This window comes from Eublepharis macularius, chromosome 10 (genome assembly GCF_028583425.1).
Source record: "Eublepharis macularius isolate TG4126 chromosome 10, MPM_Emac_v1.0, whole genome shotgun sequence".
Taxonomy (NCBI): domain Eukaryota; kingdom Metazoa; phylum Chordata; class Lepidosauria; order Squamata; family Eublepharidae; genus Eublepharis; species Eublepharis macularius.
Window position 1 is genome coordinate 82,117,496 of NC_072799.1, and position 18,942 is coordinate 82,136,437.

The window sequence follows — 18,942 nt, forward strand, 5'->3', positions numbered from 1 at the left end:
CTAATTTCAAACACATTTCCAATCCATTGTGGGGATCCCCACATTCAACTGCTGCTGTTTTCTGCTTCAACAGTTGAGTACAAGAGGGAATGTTAAGAAAGGCTGGATTAAAAATAGCTGTATGTGCCTTAACTATCTCTTTTATGTACTTATTTTTAAGAAAAAAATATCTTGCTTATAAATTCAATTATATTAAAACACCAATAATAAAATAATGGGTTGGATCCAATCAGCTTTTTCACTCTATCTTGTCCAATTCTCCTTACTACAGTCTGCATTCCACAACGGCTGTTATCCGTGCACGTCCCGTAATACTCATCTTAGTCTTTTTGCATGCTCATCTCCTTTTTATCCATGGAAAAACGGGTTGTATCCAACCCAATAAACATCTCAAGACTAAATACAATCCAGGTCCAAAAAAAGGCTGAGGATTAAAACAGCTCAGTACCTCCTAAACAAAGAGTTCTATGCTGATCATCCTCGGTGTGAGCTAATCCAGTGAAAAATTAGTATTAGCAGGGAAAGGTGCTAATTTCATCAGAGCGCTTTGTCAATGGATGCTTCAGTAAAGGGAATGTATGGAGTTCAATTCAGACTTTTCTAGTATAAACTTCTAGACATTCTTTTAATGTCTACATCCAGTAGGACTTCTTTGACAATGAAGAAATAATTTTTATAAAAATGAGTAGTCAAATATCTAAAGGATGGGGAACATAACACTTCATTCTTCCACATCTACTAAACTAAAAAAACAAAACTAGCAGCTGAAAGTAATGTTGCTTACAAACTTATGACAACACTTATAAACAAACAAACAAGAAATGAATGAATAAATGAACAACAGAAGAAATAAATGAACAACAAAAGACCAGAATTGCTACAGGAAAACAAGTTAGAAAGAAAGAAGAACAGTTGACATGGAGAAAAACAAAGGAAGGAACATGAAAAAGGTAAGTGGACATAAATGCTTATAGACCACACAGAGGTTTTATTATACCTCTGCTAGGTCCGAAAAAAGCGCCTGGCTGGTGCTACGTCTCAGAGTATCCCAATAGCTTCTTGGAACAAGGTTCTCTCCTTCTGTTTTAAGCACCTGCAGAATTTTAAAAAGCATAGGTGTTGGGGGAGAGGGAAATCAAGGAGTAATTACTAAGAACAGCTCATACATTTGTATATCTTTGCTAACTAATCTTTAGAAAGAAGAAAGACATATAAGATTACCTTTTCCTTTCTTCCTGCACAAAGAATATTATGTAACAGTGCCATTTCCAAAGCAGCAATGTCCCCACTTATTCATCGTGATGTGAATTTGTAAGAAAGATCACTCAAAGTGGTTGTTAATATATCTTTGCATGTGGAATTACAATACTGAATTAAACACTTAAGTATTTAATAAAGCGTATTTGATTTTTGGATCTCACTTTCATACCTCAATGACCAATAAGACCATGTATGGACCAGAACTTTTTCAGTGAAGTTCATATTGGTTGTTGTGGCTTTTCCGGGCTGTATTGCCGTGGTCTTGGCATTGTAGTTCCTGACGTTTCGCCAGCAGCTGTGGCTGGCATCTTCAGAGGTGTAGCACCAAAAGACAGAGATCTCTCAGAGAGATCTCAGAAGCTAAGCAGGATTCAGCCTTGGTTAGTAATTGGATGGGAGACACTGAGAGATCTCTGTCTTTTGGTGCTACACCTCTGAAGATGCCAGCCACAGCTGCTGGCGAAACGTCAGGAACTACAATGCCAAGACCACGGCAATACAGCCCGGAAAAGCCAAAACAACCATCGTTCTCCGGCCGTGAAAGCCTTCGACAATACATCGAAGTTCATATTGTGGACCCAATTCAGCTACAGGCATCATATAATTTTCATTGTAATTAATAATAACAATAATAACATTCGATTTATATACCGCCCTTCAGGACAACTTAACACCCACTCAGAGCGGTTTACAAAGTATGATAGTCTGACTAACCTGTCTCTCTGATTTCAAAGTAACTTAAGTACAATTAACTTTCTCTGGATTGGAGTCACTGCATGGAATGTTACACTTGTTCACTAAAAATATCTATGCGCATGGTATACTCAAGTCTAAGTGCCTTAAGTTCTATGGCAAGGAGCGAAGCCCATGTTTAACTTTCTCTTTCAAAATCAAAAGAATGTAATTGTGTTTAATTTGGGCTGGATTGTGCTCAATGTTTTCATCAGAAGCCAACAAATTATCTCAAAAAACAGATAAAAAGAATATTTTAATATTATACATACTGCACAAAAATTTCTAGCTAATGTAGATATTTTTCTTCAGGCAAGAAAGCTATCTTTCATTACATGCTAAGAAAAGATATTCTTATTTTAGGTTTTCTGTAGTGACATGTTAGATGACACAGAGTGAAGCTACTGATGTACATGTTCCCACACTGTGTCACTCTCCTGAAAATTTCCAAATTTATATTATATGAACTGATAAGCACCATTAATTTCAATAGAAACTCCAACCGTGTGTGCACAAAATGACATCACTGGCTGTATTAACCCATACGGTATGAAGTCCTTGCTGCAATTTTGGACCTATTTTTCTACTTAGAGTATATATCTTTGGAAAGATTAAAGCAGAGTCAGTCTGGCACTAGGCCAGATCCTTCAGCTATGACTGTGACCAAAAGGGAGGGGAGGGAGAGACGATCGCCCTGAAGCAAAGAACTGGGAGAATGCTGGGGAGCTGTACGTTCACAGCTGTGCTCATGAATCCCTCCCCTCCCCTCCCCTCGAGATGGCTCCAGAGAAAGCTTCAGGATCACCTGTGTAACAGATGACCATGTAGATCACTTGCCCAACAGAGACCAAGTCCTGGACCAGACAACTTCCCTCTGTAAAGAATGGTTTTTTGGTTGTGGTCAGGAAGTCCCTGCAAACTTCTATCACTGGGTATACTAGTATAAGAATAGTACAACAATTCATTACTTATGAACTATTTTATGAAAAATAAGGATCTGGTTCAGTGCGGTGTGGACCCAAGATGAAAGTGAAGGCCTGCAGTGGAAGGGGAGGGGGGGGACTGATGAAGATTTCTGCCCCTGATCCATAAACAGAAAAGATGGAGGAACTGCATGGTTCTTTTTCCTGTTGAGGCGCTCAGTGCCATAATAATTCATCACAGAATTCTCAGGCAAATGTGTTGTATGAACAGAGAAGCAGTTCTTCTGTCTATATAAGCCTCAGAATCCTACCACAGCAATTATTTTGTTAAAGGAAAACATCTTTGATTTGCCATGTAATCCTGTGTTTGAACCTGGCTGATTTCAGTGGCACAAAATGGTATCTCTCCAAGTGTCTACAGACTTCATACAGAAAAACGAGTGCCGTGCCCTGCTGTTGCAGCCCCCTCATCACACTAAAATTTTTGTTCCTGGGGGATCAGTAAATCCTCAAGAACAACATGGGGGGGGAAAGTGAAGGTCTGCAATGGGAGGGGCGAACTGGTGGAAACTACTGGCCCTGTTCTGTGAACAGAAATGTCACTGGAGGACCTGCACGGCTGGATAGATGCCATTATCTGTTTGCTGTAGAAGCATGCACTGCTGAAATTCTCATCACAGAATTCGCAGGCAAATGCATTGCATTTTACAGAGAAGCAGTTCATCTGACTAAACCACCCTCAGAATGCATTTGTACGGAAGTCCAACCAGAGGAATCATTCTTTGCAGAGAAAACCAACACATCAGCAATAATATCCATATCAACTCTTTCAATATTTGATTTTGTTCAAATCAATACTACTTTGTTAGTATTTTTCAGTTATGCATGCTTTACTTGCATATAGATTATATTACAGTAATTAGCTATGACACATTTTCAGTTTAGCCAGTCATAAAAAACAGTCATCACATGCCAGCTGCATTCACCGAGCAGTTCTTTAAAGTACAATACGAAGAATGAGAAAGGAGTGTCCCTGTTCTAACTGTAACTCATAAGTAAGCATGTTGTGTCCTATATGGTATAGTATTAGCACAGATCAAATAATCATTAGTTCACATAGATTTGAGGAAGAAATTGTGATATTAAAGGATTAAATCACCAATAGTAGAAATTTGTTCTAGTTATGGGGTAAAAGTAGAATTTTGTTTGGTGGAAAAACTGGCTAGAAAGGATAGTGTATATATTCTCTCCTGCAGTCTCAAATTTTTTACAGAAAAAGAATGGATCTTTTAAATTGCAATATAAAATCTCCTTTACCTATACTGGTGTGACGGACTGTACTTTTTAAAAGCCTGGAAGTGTTGTACAAACAGCTGAAGGACTGTTAAGGGTTAATCCTTCACAGACAGGCTACTCCAAGGAACCAGATTAGGTAGCATGAGCTGGAAAGAGGAGGGGGCTTTTTTCAGCCCTACCTGAGAGAAATCAAGTGTGAAGAGTTAGGAGACAGAGTCCTAACTGAAAGCAGTTTTAACACTGACAGGAGAACTGGGGAAAAGTTGGCAAGAAAGTTTGGGAGGCAGGTGCAGACTCTCAAATGGACCAAAGAAAGGGGATAGATCTTCTAAGGAGAAGATCCCAGTCAAACAGGGAGGTAGCTCTGGAGAGTGGAGAGTTCCCTGGTCGGGTGTGGTTGGAAACTGACTGTGGAGACCTTCAGATTTAGTTAATGACTGAAGGAAAGCACTGGTGTGTGAAGAAAGGGGGCTTGGGGTACCAGAAAGTGGGTACGAGCATTCCTAACTCCAGACGAGACAGAGAATACTAAAAGGAAGTATACTAGAATGTTTGGAGGGAAACAAGGGAACCAAAGCTTCAAAAGAGAAGCCTTTAAGTATGTGTGAAGAGCATAAGAACTGAAGTCTGTGCATGTTCTGATTTTCCTTCACAGATTTCTATGTTGAATTACCTCAGAAATTTTCAACCTCTGATTTCACCTGACCGTTCCCCTCTAAAATAAATAAAATAGTTACTTTTTAATTTTAAGAAAAGCTTCTGATGCCATTTCTGCTGTTTAAGGTCAAAGGAGAGGGAAAGAGGAGGAGGGAACGTCATAACTGGAAAGTTTTGTTTTAAGTGAATACCGTGAGTCATTATTAAAGTTTTTATCATATAGATTAATATACTTCATACAGTTAAAAAAGCCATAGTACATACGGTATTAGTAGAAGTGTGATATCCATATAGCTGAAGACGCTGATACATGGAAGTAAGGGTAAAGTGAAGAATTTCATTTCACAAGATAACAAGAGAAAGAAGACAACATTTTAGATTAAGATATATCAGCCTTCATTTTATGTTATAAAATAGTTTCAAAATAAAGTTGCTTAGTTTATACTAAAGCCTTAACATTGATATTAAGCCTTAACATTCATATTTTAACAGGTGAGGGACCAGCAAGTACTTGTGGTGGGCTTCTAATTTCCCCTCCCCTACAATCTCGGTTTCCCTTCCCTGAACCACCTGTGGATTCTTCCCTTTTCCACTTCCTTCTCTCCTTCCCACCTACCAGCCAAACTACCTTTATCTGTCCTTGTCTTCAGCTTTAACCTCCTTCTCTCCCTCTAGCAGCCTCTACTCAGGAAAACCATGGCCTAGTTGTATGGTGCTGGGCACCTGGCTGGACCAAACTGCATGGTGGGGAACCCACAAGGACTTCCGGAGGGAGGGACATTTCCCCCTGTATCCCCCTCCCCACACTATTTTCTCTTTCCCTGCTCCTGGAAATCCTCGTATCTTCCCATCTTTCAGTTTCCTTCTCCCCTTCCCACCTGCTTATCCGCCATTCACCTTCAGCTATATTTATCATTTCATTTATACCCCGCCTTTCTGTACAATGGAGAACCAAAGCAGCTTACCATCATTCTTCTCCATTTCATCCTAACCTCGGCTCTGTGAGGTAGATTAGACTGAGAGTGAGCAATTGGCCTCCATGGCAGAATGAACACAGGTATCCCCCAAATCCTCGTCTGAAACTCTAACCATTACCCCACACTGGCTTTCATGGGGTGGCTGCTGTTGGAGAGTAGCTAGCAGCCAGGCCCGGTAGGTAGCAAGTTGCCCACTGGTTGCTGCCGGGCCTGGCCCTGATGAGTCCTTCCTCAAAGGGCAAAACAGGCTTTGAAAGGGTCCCCTCCCCCCGGCTTTTACACAGAAAAACCAAACTTTGAAGGTCGGCAATAATATTGCAGCCATCTAGCAACAGACACGGAGAGCAAATGCTTCTTAAAGCTACAGGTGCTGCTTCTATCATTTTGCAGCATTTTAATCCCCCAGTATATATTTTTTTCTTTTAGATTTCAGATTTTTCTGCAAATCTGAGGCATTTTTCAGCTTCGTGGTAAGATCTGTCTATTCATGGCTCAGGTCTCTGGATTTAAGTATCCACAGATCTGCCTGTGTTGAGAATTATATACTCAATTATATACTACTCATTTAAATCTCATTCAGTGCAATCCTAAACATAGTTATTCCTTTCTAAACCTACTAATTTCAATTGACTTAAAAGGATATAATTCTGCCTAGGATTGATCTGATGGACACTGTAACAGTAACATTCAACATGGATTTGGATCCATGCAGAAACCACGGTTTACAACCAGGGCAGCCATTTCTCAGTTCCTGCTGTTTTCTGGCGGGCTCTGGACTTCAGAGGTAGAGGAAACCTTCTGGGAAACAGAGAAGTATGATTTTACCTTCCACACTTTCCCATGGATTACGAGAGGTGGGGCTTTAACACAGCACTACCTTCGCATCCAGCACAGGGCGAGCTTTTCAGTGCAATGCTAAGCAGAGTTGAAGCATTTACGTCAATGGGCTTAGATTGAAGTAACTTTTCTTCTTAGGATTGCACTGTTTATTACCTACCTCTTGCTGGAATGAAATATACAAGGGAGGTCCAAACAACTCCAGTTATCCATATTGGTGGCAGAACTTGGCTGAGCAGAACCCAGTGGATCTGCCCTTCCTTATGCATCATGGTGCATTTCTTTGGCCAAGGCATCCTAGTTTCCTCCCAAGTACTTCCTTCTTATTTAAAGCATGAGAGCACAGCTTCATGTTCCTCAGAAGAGAAGATGCTTACTTGCAGTTATCAATGGCAGCTTAACAACTCTCATCTCTTTGAAAACAGGCCTCGAGCAATCTGGGGCAGAGAGCCAGAAACTCACGACTGTACCTTCAACTTGTTTGAGTGATACCCACCAGCATGGCGCATTTCTCTTCATCTCCTTTTCTTTCTTTCTTCTCATTTTTCTTCCTGAATATCTCTTGTAACTACAACAAAATCAATTGCATCTTCTATAGTTGTTTTGTGTATGTAACTTATGCCTGTTGTTATAGACATGGGCTGATGAACTGACAGTGATATCCTCAGCAAAGTAACTCTGCTTAGGATTTCACTGCATTTGGCTTAAGACAAACAGCAAAGTTCGTGGCCCTCCAATTCCCCCTGCATGTTGTTCACGGGGGCTCCCTGTTTCCCAGGAGCAGTGTTTCAGGGTCGGCAGAAATCACTGTTGGATCCATCTTCAGCAGCATTTATACGCTGTATGAACAAAAGCAACAACCTCAACTACTTTGATCAGTAGCTTCTTGCATACCTGATCCCCAATTCAAGAGCCAACTGGACATGCGGAAATGAACCACAGCATTACTGATTCAGAAAGTCCATTACATGTTCAACTTCTATGACAGACAACAAGCCTTGGAGCTGATTTAAATATTTACCCTACCCCCACTCCCACTAATGCTGGACGGTTCTCCTGGAAGAGTACCGCTTCTGAATGGTAGATGGGGTTGTATATTTCACTGTTACTTCCTCAAGAATTTATGACACTCGAGAAGCTATCTCCTCAAGGAGAATAGTTCTGGCCTACAATCCTCCTTAGCATATTAGTTTTCCAGGTGTAGAGGGGTTTCTTTTGACATAAGGAATCTTCAAATATGTAACCTTCCCCCACTTCACATTTTGAAGCAGCAAAGTCCCAGGAGGGCAGTACCACATCTTTTAAAATGTTTGAAATGGCTGACTTCAGTGTAAATCTATAGCAAAAAGGTCAAGCCATCAAGTAACGGCAACAAGAGTGATGGTAACTGAAAAAGCAAAAAAAAAAGATATTTTTAAAAAAACCCTAATTCATGCTTTGATTTTCCTTTTCACCAGATATGGGGAGGAAGATCTGGTTGCTCTCATCAATAAGGCTCATTTGAACTTCTGGAAACGAACCTTTTGTATAAAAGAAGTGCTATGGGATACCAATGAGCACAGCAGCGAACATGAATTAATCTGAGAGCACTTTTCATAGGAACATTGTCTGAAACAAAATAATGGGATTGATTGTTGAAAGCAGAAAGGACAAAACAACATCTTTTGTATCAAGGGAACAAAATCCTTCTGTTTTCTGACCTCAAACCTATGACATAAGCAAATAAAATAGGATAAAAAACTAAATCTGTAAAGTATCTGATTTGACGACATAGGTTAAATAATTTGGATGCGGTACTGCATACATAAAAAATGGGTGTTGTATTTGTCATGTTTCAAGTTCTTTATGTGAGAAAGTCTAATAAAAAGGAATGCTAAGGGCACTGCTACTGACGTGATTATACTAGTTTTATTTATACAAAGGCACAGCTTTAAAGTCCTATTGTCATCTAAATTACAGAATAAAATTAATATTGTTAATTTATGACGTGTTTAAGTATTTGGGTTTTTTAATACATATTTTAGATTTTTTTAACCATTTCTGTGAGAAAAAAAATTCAAAATGTCAGTGACCATAGAGATTAAAAGACATTAGAAGTTATCATACCGACCATGAAATAATCTATTATTTATTTATTACACTTATGTCCTCCTTTTTTCTCCCCTACGAATGCCCAATATATTTGTTCTCAGGTCTTTAATGTCAGACAGGGAACAGCCCAGGACTTCTCTGTTCCTGATGGCAGTAACGTGGAGCAGAAGCCCCATCTAATGTCTTATGCTTTTAAAACAGAAGCCCTTGTTCACGTCAACAGCCTCTGGCCTGTGGTCAATACTGGTGGTGAACCTTCTCAGCCAATGCAAAGAAAAGAGGCGTCTTCCAGAAACAGAAGAGAGACATTGGGAGACTCTCTTGGATAGTTTTGCTAGGCAACTCCTTAAGTTCCTTCTTTTTTTTTTTTACTTTAATCTATAAGCTGCCTACATTTTAGATGTTTAATTCTAACCTAACACCCCTGCCAGCTAGTCTCCCAATGGATCATGGGAAATCCTTCTGGGCTGCCTCCGTCTGCCCTGCTTCTTACTCTCCCGTCTCTCCAACTGCCTCCTTCCTGATGTACACATTGTTTGTGGCAGCAAGACTTCATTGCTGCAATCCTGATATTTCGCATCCATGTTGCTGTTAGCTAGCCACCCTTATATTTCTAATTTCATGAAGCCACCTAAGCAGCACTCGGGGGATCCAAACAGAAAAGCTGGGGAAGTGTGCAAATGAGAATAAAGAAGTTGTGGGTGCTTCGGGTGCTGGGATCCAGAACCTGTTCAGACAGTTTATCTACCAGCAATAAATTGTATGAGGACTTTTACAGCTTTTTCATGAACTTCTCTAAGGTAAAAAACAAAAACGCAGCACATGATTATAAGAATACTACAATAAAATCCAATTTGCTTAGCAAACCACTAATCATAAGACACCAATAATTAAAAAAGTGAAGAAACGGATACAAGGGTGAGTTAATAATAATAATAATAATAATAATAATAATAGATTTATATACTGCCCTTCAGGACAACTTAACCCTACTCAGAGCAGTTTACAAAGTGTCTTATTACAAAGTATCCTCAGGACAATCACCTTGTGAGGTGGGTGGGGCTGAGAGAGCTCTGAGAGAGCTGTGACTGACCCAGTCACCCAGCTGGCTTCAAGAGGAGTGGGGAATCAAACCTGGTTCTCCAGATTAGAGTTCTGCCACTCTTAACCACTGCACAAAACAAGTTCTGATACACTTACCACCAAGAATTCTTTTTTATCCACCATCTCATTTCCATCTGTATCAAACATGTTGAAAGCTATTCTAAAACCAGCATGTGGCTCTGCCAAGGAATAAAGAAAAAGATATGATGATTTTTTTGAACCCATACACTGAGGATCAAAGTAGACATAAAGGCAGCAGTTCCTTATGTTAAAACATGAAACTGCCCCAGTCATTGGATTTCAAATAATAAAAGAGGCATGTAAGTGCAAGGCACTGAATCCCCCCCACGTCTGCTATTTATCTTTCCACAGCATGGCATTTTTTAGATTTCGAGAAGGGCATAAATTATACCAAACCAAATGATACCAAAATCCCAATGGAACTAGTGTTACTTGTCTACTGAAGACCACCCCCCCCCCAAATTTCAAGCAAACTGGACCAAGGAATCCCATTCTAAGGGCCCCTGAACAAGGTGCTCCCAGCCACCCTACTTTTAGAGGGAAAAAGGGCCCCACCCCCACAAAGGAGGGAGGAAAGGAGAAGGAGTGAGCCAGAACTGCAGCTCTGCCTGACCCTGCACCTGACTTGCGCCAACCAGGAGCCACCTGCCCTGGGCCACTGCCCGAGAAATAGAGAGAACCAAAGAAAAACCAGATGCCTACTGTTGCCAATGGTTAGCATCTGAACACAAAAAACTGCATGGATTTTTTGGTGTGTGTTTTGTAACGCCTAAGAATCCCAAATTTGTGCAACATTCTAGAAAACCACATTAACAACCCCAAACAGCATTTTTTGTGTATATTTTCATCTCAGGAATTCTGGAAAGCACGTTTCTATCCTCAAACATTATGCATGCAGCCTGGGTTACTTCCAGCAGAGCTCAACTGAGAAAAAAATACTCAAGGAAAGAAGCTGTAGATAAGCCATGGATGGAGAAGGAGATGCACATCTTATCCACAAGCCACGTGTGCTACTACAATCAGACCTTTGCCACCCATCCCCTGTGCAACTGAGGCAGTTTAGTTATAGCCCACCTTTCCACAGGATTATCTGCAAGGCAACTTGTAACAATGTAAAAAAAATCCCCCCCCCCTAATAGTGAAACAACAAAACAGCAGCAGCAGGAGAGATAAATGTAATAAAACCATTTAAAAGAGCATCAAACATAGATCGGTGATTGCTTAATGGAACGATCACAACTATTTCTAATTTGGACTGGATTGGCATAAGACACTCTAGTGGGCCAGAGCAAAGCAGTGGGGAAACAGGACACCAGAATCAGCCTAGAGCTACATGGGATTGGAATATCAATTTTCTATAGGCAAAACTATAGCCACTAAGCCACTCCATACCTGCTCAGTGGTTTCTTATCAGTTCTTGATGAAAGGCTGGGTTCTGGCGGGTCCCTGCGTATAGTGGAAGTACCATCTTAGCTGTAGGAATTTCAGGAATTTCCATAATCAGGCAGCTGTCCTGAACAGCCCCATCCACAATCTTTCTATGGACAGCTGGCGTACTTTCCCTTCTGATTCTTCATAAAGAAATGGCTGAAATGGAATTGACTAATTGGGGCTAGAATTGCTTTCCCCTGACCTGGCCTGCTAGGAAGAGAATCTTCTGCAGAAGAATTGTCTTAATCAGCAATCTTTACTCAGAGTTGGGTAGGTGTCGTTGTCCATATATGAAAAGATTCTGAATAGAGAGAACATTTTCTGCCATGCATTTTAAATATTGTATCTTCATTTTTACACATATATTTTTGTTTTGGTTTGAGTTTTATGGTCTGTTTTAATTATCAGCTGCTTTGGTGGCCCTGATTAGTCAGAAAGGTGCAGTATAAGTTCTTTAAATAAAAGTAAGCAAACTTTCAGAAATTGAATTTCCCACCTGCTTTGTGAAGCAGTAGGCCCATAGAGATGACTGCACCAAACATACATCTCGACCAACCTGTAACTTGGGAATGAGAAAGCCTGGAACCCATTTTGCTATTTCATCCTGCCACATAAAAATGACAGCACAGAGCCAGTTTCATTTTTATTTCTGTTACACCATCAATGTGCCTGGCATTTCATGAAATGTAAGAAAACAAGTCCCTACTCCAAGGAGCTTGCAATCTAAAACTTAAGACAAGAGAAACAATACAAGGAGGGAAGGGGGTAGTGGTGGAGGCAGGGATAAGCAGGGGGAAACAGATTTTTATTTAGTTGCATGAACATAGGCTTAGTTTCTGCAGAAGGTTGGAGCGACTTTCTGAAAGCTTGGCAGAAAACATGGATTTTGAGGAAGGATTTGAAGGAAATTGGGAGGGGAATCATACTGGTGGTCCCAGGCAAAATGGGCAGCAAGAGAGAAAGGGCAAGAGTCACTGTAGCATACTACATTTCCTTCAAAATAATAAACATGTAAATTAGATTGTGAATCAAGGACTTTTTAGTACTTCTTCTAGGATATCCATCAAAGTGAACTTTCCCATTCAGTTACTTCAACAGGGGAAGATAAACTACAAATTACAAATTGTGAAAATTTCCCATCCCCCCAAATCTTGAAGCAAGCGTTAATAAACATACAATAGCTCGATATGTAGGAATCGATGCAACTTTTTAAAAATTCTGAGTACTTACTTGTTAAGATACATAACAAAAACAAATATTCTGTATAAGAAATCACACCTGAAAAAAGTAAGTCAACAAGTTAACTGATATTTTTCTTCAGTCAAACATTAAAAATGAATTTTTGAAGGTATATTAAATATATAATTTATAGTTTGCTTAAAGGTAATACAAAAGACTACAAAGCAAGAGTCAGGCTGCAGATGGATGACTGTCCAGCTCCCAACAGAAGTAGGCGCGTAGAACTCTTCCTTCCCATGTGAACGGGCACTCTACGCACCCCAGCAGAGTTCCCATATTCATAAAAAAATATCTTTCAAGACCAATAGGTTATAATTACTAAAGCTGTAACTCTACTAATGTAGTAGTAGTAGAAGTTAATGTTACGGGAGAAATCTTAGCCCTTCTCTAGAATTTGTGTCAAAAATTAGCTTAAAGAGCATAATGTAAAAGTGCCTAGCAGTGTAGTTCTAAGATACGTTTCTCTGATAAACAAATACTACAAATTCCATTAGCCTGAGTTCAACATTTTATTATTTATAATATTTGTAAATAAATGCCTTTACCATATTTTCTCGTAAGGACCTTTCAGTCCTTTTATTTGGAAATCCTGAGCAGGGACACATTCCAGATTTGTGAAACATTTAATACCGGGATTCAACAGAAGCATGAACTAAGAACTGTACGTCCAAAAAGCTACAGAAATCCACAGCACAGGAGACTACTTGACAAAGCTTCGTTCTTTTTCTCCTCTATAGCACAACCACACAAATGTGGCAAACTGGACCTGCATTTTTTTTGTTTGTCTCTATTCTACAGCATCCAAGATTTTAATGTTCTGCATTAAATGTTTCATTCAGGTAAGCTAAATCACGCATCTTTCCCTGCTTTGCTTAACTCATTATATTTCTTTCTTATGCCATACCATTATTTCAAGTCATTTGTCTTCAAAATGTAGTTTTTTCTTTTATAAAATGACTGATAAGCCACAGAAAAAGATATAAGAAATCTTTATGCAGACAATAAGTTAACCTCTACATCTTCAGCTTAAGATAATTGTTTGAGCTTCACGCTCTACATTGTAAAGCAAAGGAACATCAAAAAGAGTTTTCATGCAGTAAAGCAGGTATCTAGAAAATCTTGAATGCATTCCTGTTTTTGTCTATATTACTACATACATCCTATAGACTGATCGTTCTGGACAACCGGTTTCAGTGTTATGGGAAAGATTTTGGAAATGCTGCCTTGCAGCACAGAAAAACCTAAAGTCTGTAGGCAATTTGCAGTTGAATGAGTTGGAAAACAGGGTTGCACTTGCCTGTTAACTGTTGTTCACTGAGTGGTCTTCTGTGCAGGCACACACTGGCACTGCACATGTTCAGGCCAGCCGTGAAAAAAATTTCCACAGCTTTCTAGAAGCTGCATTCACTCCTGCCTCCTGGGACCTCACCTGGGAACCAGGGACGGCCTGGGAGGAGGAGGAGGGATTCCTTGAGGCAAGCAGGCATGTTTCCAAAGGCCTTGGGGAAAAGCCTCTCAGCCTCAGGTCCCAGGCCTCTGTTAAGCTATGCCTCCGGGTGTCTCCCCTCAGAGCTAACACAGCCAAGGGAGAAGAGGGACCTATTCAGGCTGGGAGGCAGCCAAAGCCTTTAGGGAAAACGCCCCTCAGTCTCAGAACCAAGGGCTCTGTTAAGCAGCACTTCCTGACACAGCCAAGGAAGGGGAGGAGCCTTTATTCAGCCCGGCATGGAGAGAAAGCCTTTGGGAAAGAGCCTCAGAACCAAGGGCTCCGTCAGGCCGCACTTCCAGGCTTCTGGGGCAGGTGCCTTTGACTCCAGAAAGGGATTCATCAGGGGGAAGGTGCAAGCCAGCCATGGTTATGATACTGGGAACCTGGCAGCTGCACCACACTTACGATAATCAGAATGACAGAGAAGAAAAAAGAATTTAACTAAAACTGAAAGTACCATTTCCACAGCCAAACGGATTTGTAGCAAAGATATTACAAAACAAATACACTTCAATACCTTTCTCCTGAAGATTCCGAAAGAGCTTTGATGATCCTTTCCAAACTGGTGGAGTTTCTATAAGTATTTGATTCAATTCCTAAAAATATTAATTAAAAAAAGAAGATGGCATTAAGTATATAATAAAGATTCGGTTAGATTAAAGATGAGGTGGAGATCACAACAACCAGGACAGAAGTCAGATTTACTCTAATACTACAAGATGGCTGAAATGTACACTTCAAAATACCAGCAAACAATTCATCAGTCCCAAGTTAAGCAGCAGAGCATTACCCACCAGCCAAGCACAGCAGGGGCCTCCAACCTTTTTTCTGAGGCAGAGTGATGGGCACAACCACAATATGGCTGCTACAGGCTGCAGAGTAAAGGTGTGAGGTTATGCATAACTCTAACACAGTTACCCTTTGACATTTCAAATCAGGCAAAAACTCTGCTTAACAGAACTCATTGTTTTAAAGTATTTTCTTACATGCACACAACTTATCTTCAGTCACACAGTGAAGATCCTTGTGCGGTGGTGGCAGCTCCTGTCAAAGCAACATTTCAAAATATCTGCACAGCCAATCAGATTTCCAGTGGCCAGTCAAAAACTCTACTGGGTAAAAGCCCCACCCACTTCTAAAAACACTTCGCAGGCAACAGGTAAGATGTCAACAGGCATCACATTGGGGACCTCTAAAACAGAGGCTGTTGTATTTTTAGGGGTACTTGTATTAATTTCCTGCTGTACAAAAGGGACCTGAAACTCACCTGTTTTGAAAGGGACTTCCATTGGTTTTTTCCTAAAAGGAAGACAAAAATAACTATTTACACAAAACACTATGCTCCTACCTCTATTTATCTTTTATAATCTGTCTTTGAAATTAGTTAAGACTTGGATTTGAATAAATTTAGGCATCATTCATAAGCGAATAGTACTCAGCAGGACTTCATGAATATTTCGGACAAAATATCAGTCTGTCAAATGTCATTTGAACTAACAGTCCTAGGAATATCTACTTGAAATGAATATAATTTAAGTAGGAACTACCAGAAAATATACTCCTCAGGGGCAGGAGCGTGTCTAGTTTTCGTTTCACTTCATATGGAGCATGTCAGAGAAAAGTGACCGCCAACTAGAGCAGACTTTATTCATAGGCTCTCAGGTTTACTATTCAGTTTGTCCATGAGGATACGTATCTGAAAGGAGTCTGGATTGCCCACAAAGTCCAAAAATGCATGACGTGATTACAAAAGTGCATCACTGATTATTGCCTGGCTTACGTAAAACTACCCTGTTCAATACTGAAGCTTTAATAAAATCTATGCTAAAATTCAACCAGTTGGATATGGACAGCAGAACATGCAGAATTTTGACATCACTCAATTGAAGGTGGAAAAACATATAAATGGAGCCGTTAACTGCCACAGTAAAGGAAGCAACAAGTCTGCAACATGATCTTGAGCTCACCCTGCAATACAGTTATTGTAATTTGAAACTGTTATCAATATCCCTCCGAGCGCACAGTTCTTGAGGCTAACTATGTGTTACTTTGATTCACAAAGTCACATGCCAGGTGTGAGGAATTTGTTTCCTGGGCGCTCCGGGCCTTGACTCAGATCAGGCTCTAGTACTGAGGGAGGGGCTTCAGCCTTCCTGTTGAGAGGATGCAGATGTACTGATGGGACATATGTAGGTCTTTAACGGGGCAAATACCGCTCCCTGAATCCGTTTTGGGTCAGGAAAATGGTGTTGGGGGGAGACCCTTCCCCGAGAGGCCCCGATCCAAACTGGGGCCTCTTAGAAATATGTTCCTCATATCTGAAGTGTGACTCTAAGTCAAAGTCAGGACAAGGGAACGCAGACCACTACAAGTTAAAAATCATAACGTGACGTTTGGTGACAAGAAAGACGGGCATGAGGAATGAAGAGGGAGGCCATGTCACTTCTGCCCTTATATTGTTGTACCCTTTCCTCTGAAACTGACACTGATGCACAAGCAGGACATCTTAATCTTAATCCACAGTTCTAGTTTGGTGATGTTATGAAATACAGCTCCAACTGCTAAAACAGCTGTCATCATTGGTAGCATCATCAGTGACTGCACAGCGCCACCACTCTTTTTTTGCATGGGCTTTTATCAATATAAGGACTAGTTTTTTTAAAGAGATCAAAAATGAACACATGGGGAAGTCTTTACACAGGGAAGCCTAAAAGGGGAGCAGCTCCGCCACCCTTACCTAAGTTTCCCCTCTGGCGACAAAACCGGAGAGCCCTGCCTGGGCCTGATCCAGAGCTAGGAGGCGGAGGCTGACACCGATGAGGCAAACCGACCTCTGCTGGGACTCAGTCCAGAGCAACAGAAGTCCTGTTTTTTCAAACCACACTGCTTTTCTGGCACCAAAAGTGGCCACCCCTGTGCCCCCAGGGCTTTTGTAACCATTTTCATAGTATTACACTGACCTGCCATTGTAACAATCCATTCAGAGGATTCACTCAATGCCCAGGTTTCATTTTTTAAAGAACTCTCTAGCCCCTTCCCTTGCAGAAATATAAAGGAAAAGGCGTATCTCCATAGTAGAAATGGTGACTTACTTTTTAAAAAAATTGAAAGATTGGAATTCAGATAATCTGTTGCATGTATTGTTACAATGGTAGGATGATATAATGCTGTGAAATGTCAATTTTAAAAAGAAAAAACTAGCAGAGGGGAAAGGAAGGCAAGAGAGAGAAGTGGCTTGACTATGATGAACATCTAATCATCAGAAAGTGGGTGGGAGGTGGGTGGGAGTGTGCAAAACAAACAAAACTGAACAAAACATTACACATGAGGGGAAAAATTACTCAAAATCAGCTTCCGGAAAAGATTGGGGTAAAAAAATAAGGAAAAAACAAAAAATCCAAAGTGAAAACTAAAGGCAAAAAATGCATGTGGAAACTAGGGGATAAATCAAAGCAGTATAGTGCTAGAATTAATGGAAAAACCTGTGCGGAAAATCCTATATTCAAAAATTAACATTGTTATGATGAGGGCATATGTTGGCAGGCTTTTTAGATGTTAAGATGGCCTGTAATTCACCTTTTCAAAGCCAGCCTGAGAAAATCTCTTGTTTCAGTAGGGCAGGAAACCATTTGCACTTCCCTGGGCTGTTTGTTATAAACTTACACTTTCCTGGGCTGTTTGTTATAAACTGACATCCAGGGATGGGTAAAAGGGTGTTGTTCTACCTTTGGGTACCATGATAAAACCAGAGGCATGAGAGATGCGGCCAATGTGACAAAGGGCTAGCTAGCCATGGAGGATAGAAGAAGCTGGTTTTAAGAGAGGAAATTCCTCCCCCACAACAGATGTATCTATATTTGCCTAAAATATGTCCAGAACAAACCTCAGAAGCTTTTTAATACAGCAGTAGAAGGGCTACCACAGGGCTTTTTGATTTCAGAGAAAACCTGAAAGCCTTCTGGAGGTCCGTCTTCACTCAGAGCTGAACTACGCAAGACAAATTACATGAGGACACTCAAGTGAAAGGAGACACAATGTTAGCTGGGAAGCATAATTTGAATTTCACATCTCTCGACAGAACCGGCAAAGATAGCTCCTCAGAGGGTATGTTAATTTCACTTCTCTATAGAGCCCTTAAAGATAACTTTTCAGAGGGTTTGTTAATAACTGACAAACAGAGCCTTTGGGGAGGCAAAGAGGAAATTAACAAACCCTATGAGGAGAGGTATTTCCTGGCTCTGTAGAGAGAGGTGAAATTCAAACTATGCTTCCCAGCTAACATTGTGTCTCCCTTCACTTGAGCATCCTCTTGTAATACGTCTCGTATAGTTTAGCTCACAGAATTCTTATGACAGTTCAACCTTTGTAAAAATACTGGTTCTACAGTCTCAAGCAACTCAAATGTTCAACTCCCAATATAATATTTTTAAAAATGGAAAAATATTGGGGAAAAAGCAAATCCATTGTTCTAGGTTGGTCCTGATTTTTGTGATTCATAATGCAAACAGGAAAGTGGAGGTGATTGCGAATTTGATTAGACTGGATTCTGAAATCAAAACAAGTTCCCCACGCCCTCACACTGCTCATCAGATTGAATCACATTACAAGGAACTCTCAATGAGCAGTATGGTTAAGGCTGAAAAGGTAAAGGTAGTCCCCTGTGCAAGCACCGAGTCATTACTGACCCACGGGGGATGTTGCATCACGACATTTTCTTGGCAGACTTTTTACGGGGTGGTTTGCCATTGCCTTCCCCAGTCCTCTACACTTTACCCCCAGGAAACTGGGTACTCATTTTACCGACCTCAGAAGGATGGAAGGCTGAGTCAACCTGGAGCCGGCTACCTGAACCTAGCTTCTGCCAGGATCAAACTCAGGTCATGAG

The 18,942-nt window shown here is 40.6% G+C and overlaps 1 protein-coding gene across 2 annotated transcripts in view; it reads right to left on the bottom strand.

Annotated features, from left to right (window-relative positions):
• Positions 1-18,942, bottom strand: part of MICU3 (mitochondrial calcium uptake family member 3) — a 59,947-nt gene that overhangs the window by 20,553 nt on the left and 20,452 nt on the right. Inside the window, exons 3-9 of one of the 2 annotated variants that reach the window (XM_054990478.1) lie at positions 15,325-15,356; positions 14,575-14,653; positions 12,560-12,607; positions 9,974-10,056; positions 7,179-7,250; positions 5,133-5,171; positions 998-1,093 (exon numbers count right to left, since the gene is read on the bottom strand). In XM_054990478.1, the coding sequence (XP_054846453.1) occupies positions 998-1,093; positions 5,133-5,171; positions 7,179-7,250; positions 9,974-10,056; positions 12,560-12,607; positions 14,575-14,653; positions 15,325-15,356 (449 nt within the window). The remainder of the gene's footprint in view (positions 1-997; positions 1,094-5,132; positions 5,172-7,178; positions 7,251-9,973; positions 10,057-12,559; positions 12,608-14,574; positions 14,654-15,324; positions 15,357-18,942) is intronic. The other variant, XM_054990479.1, reaches the window with a different exon arrangement.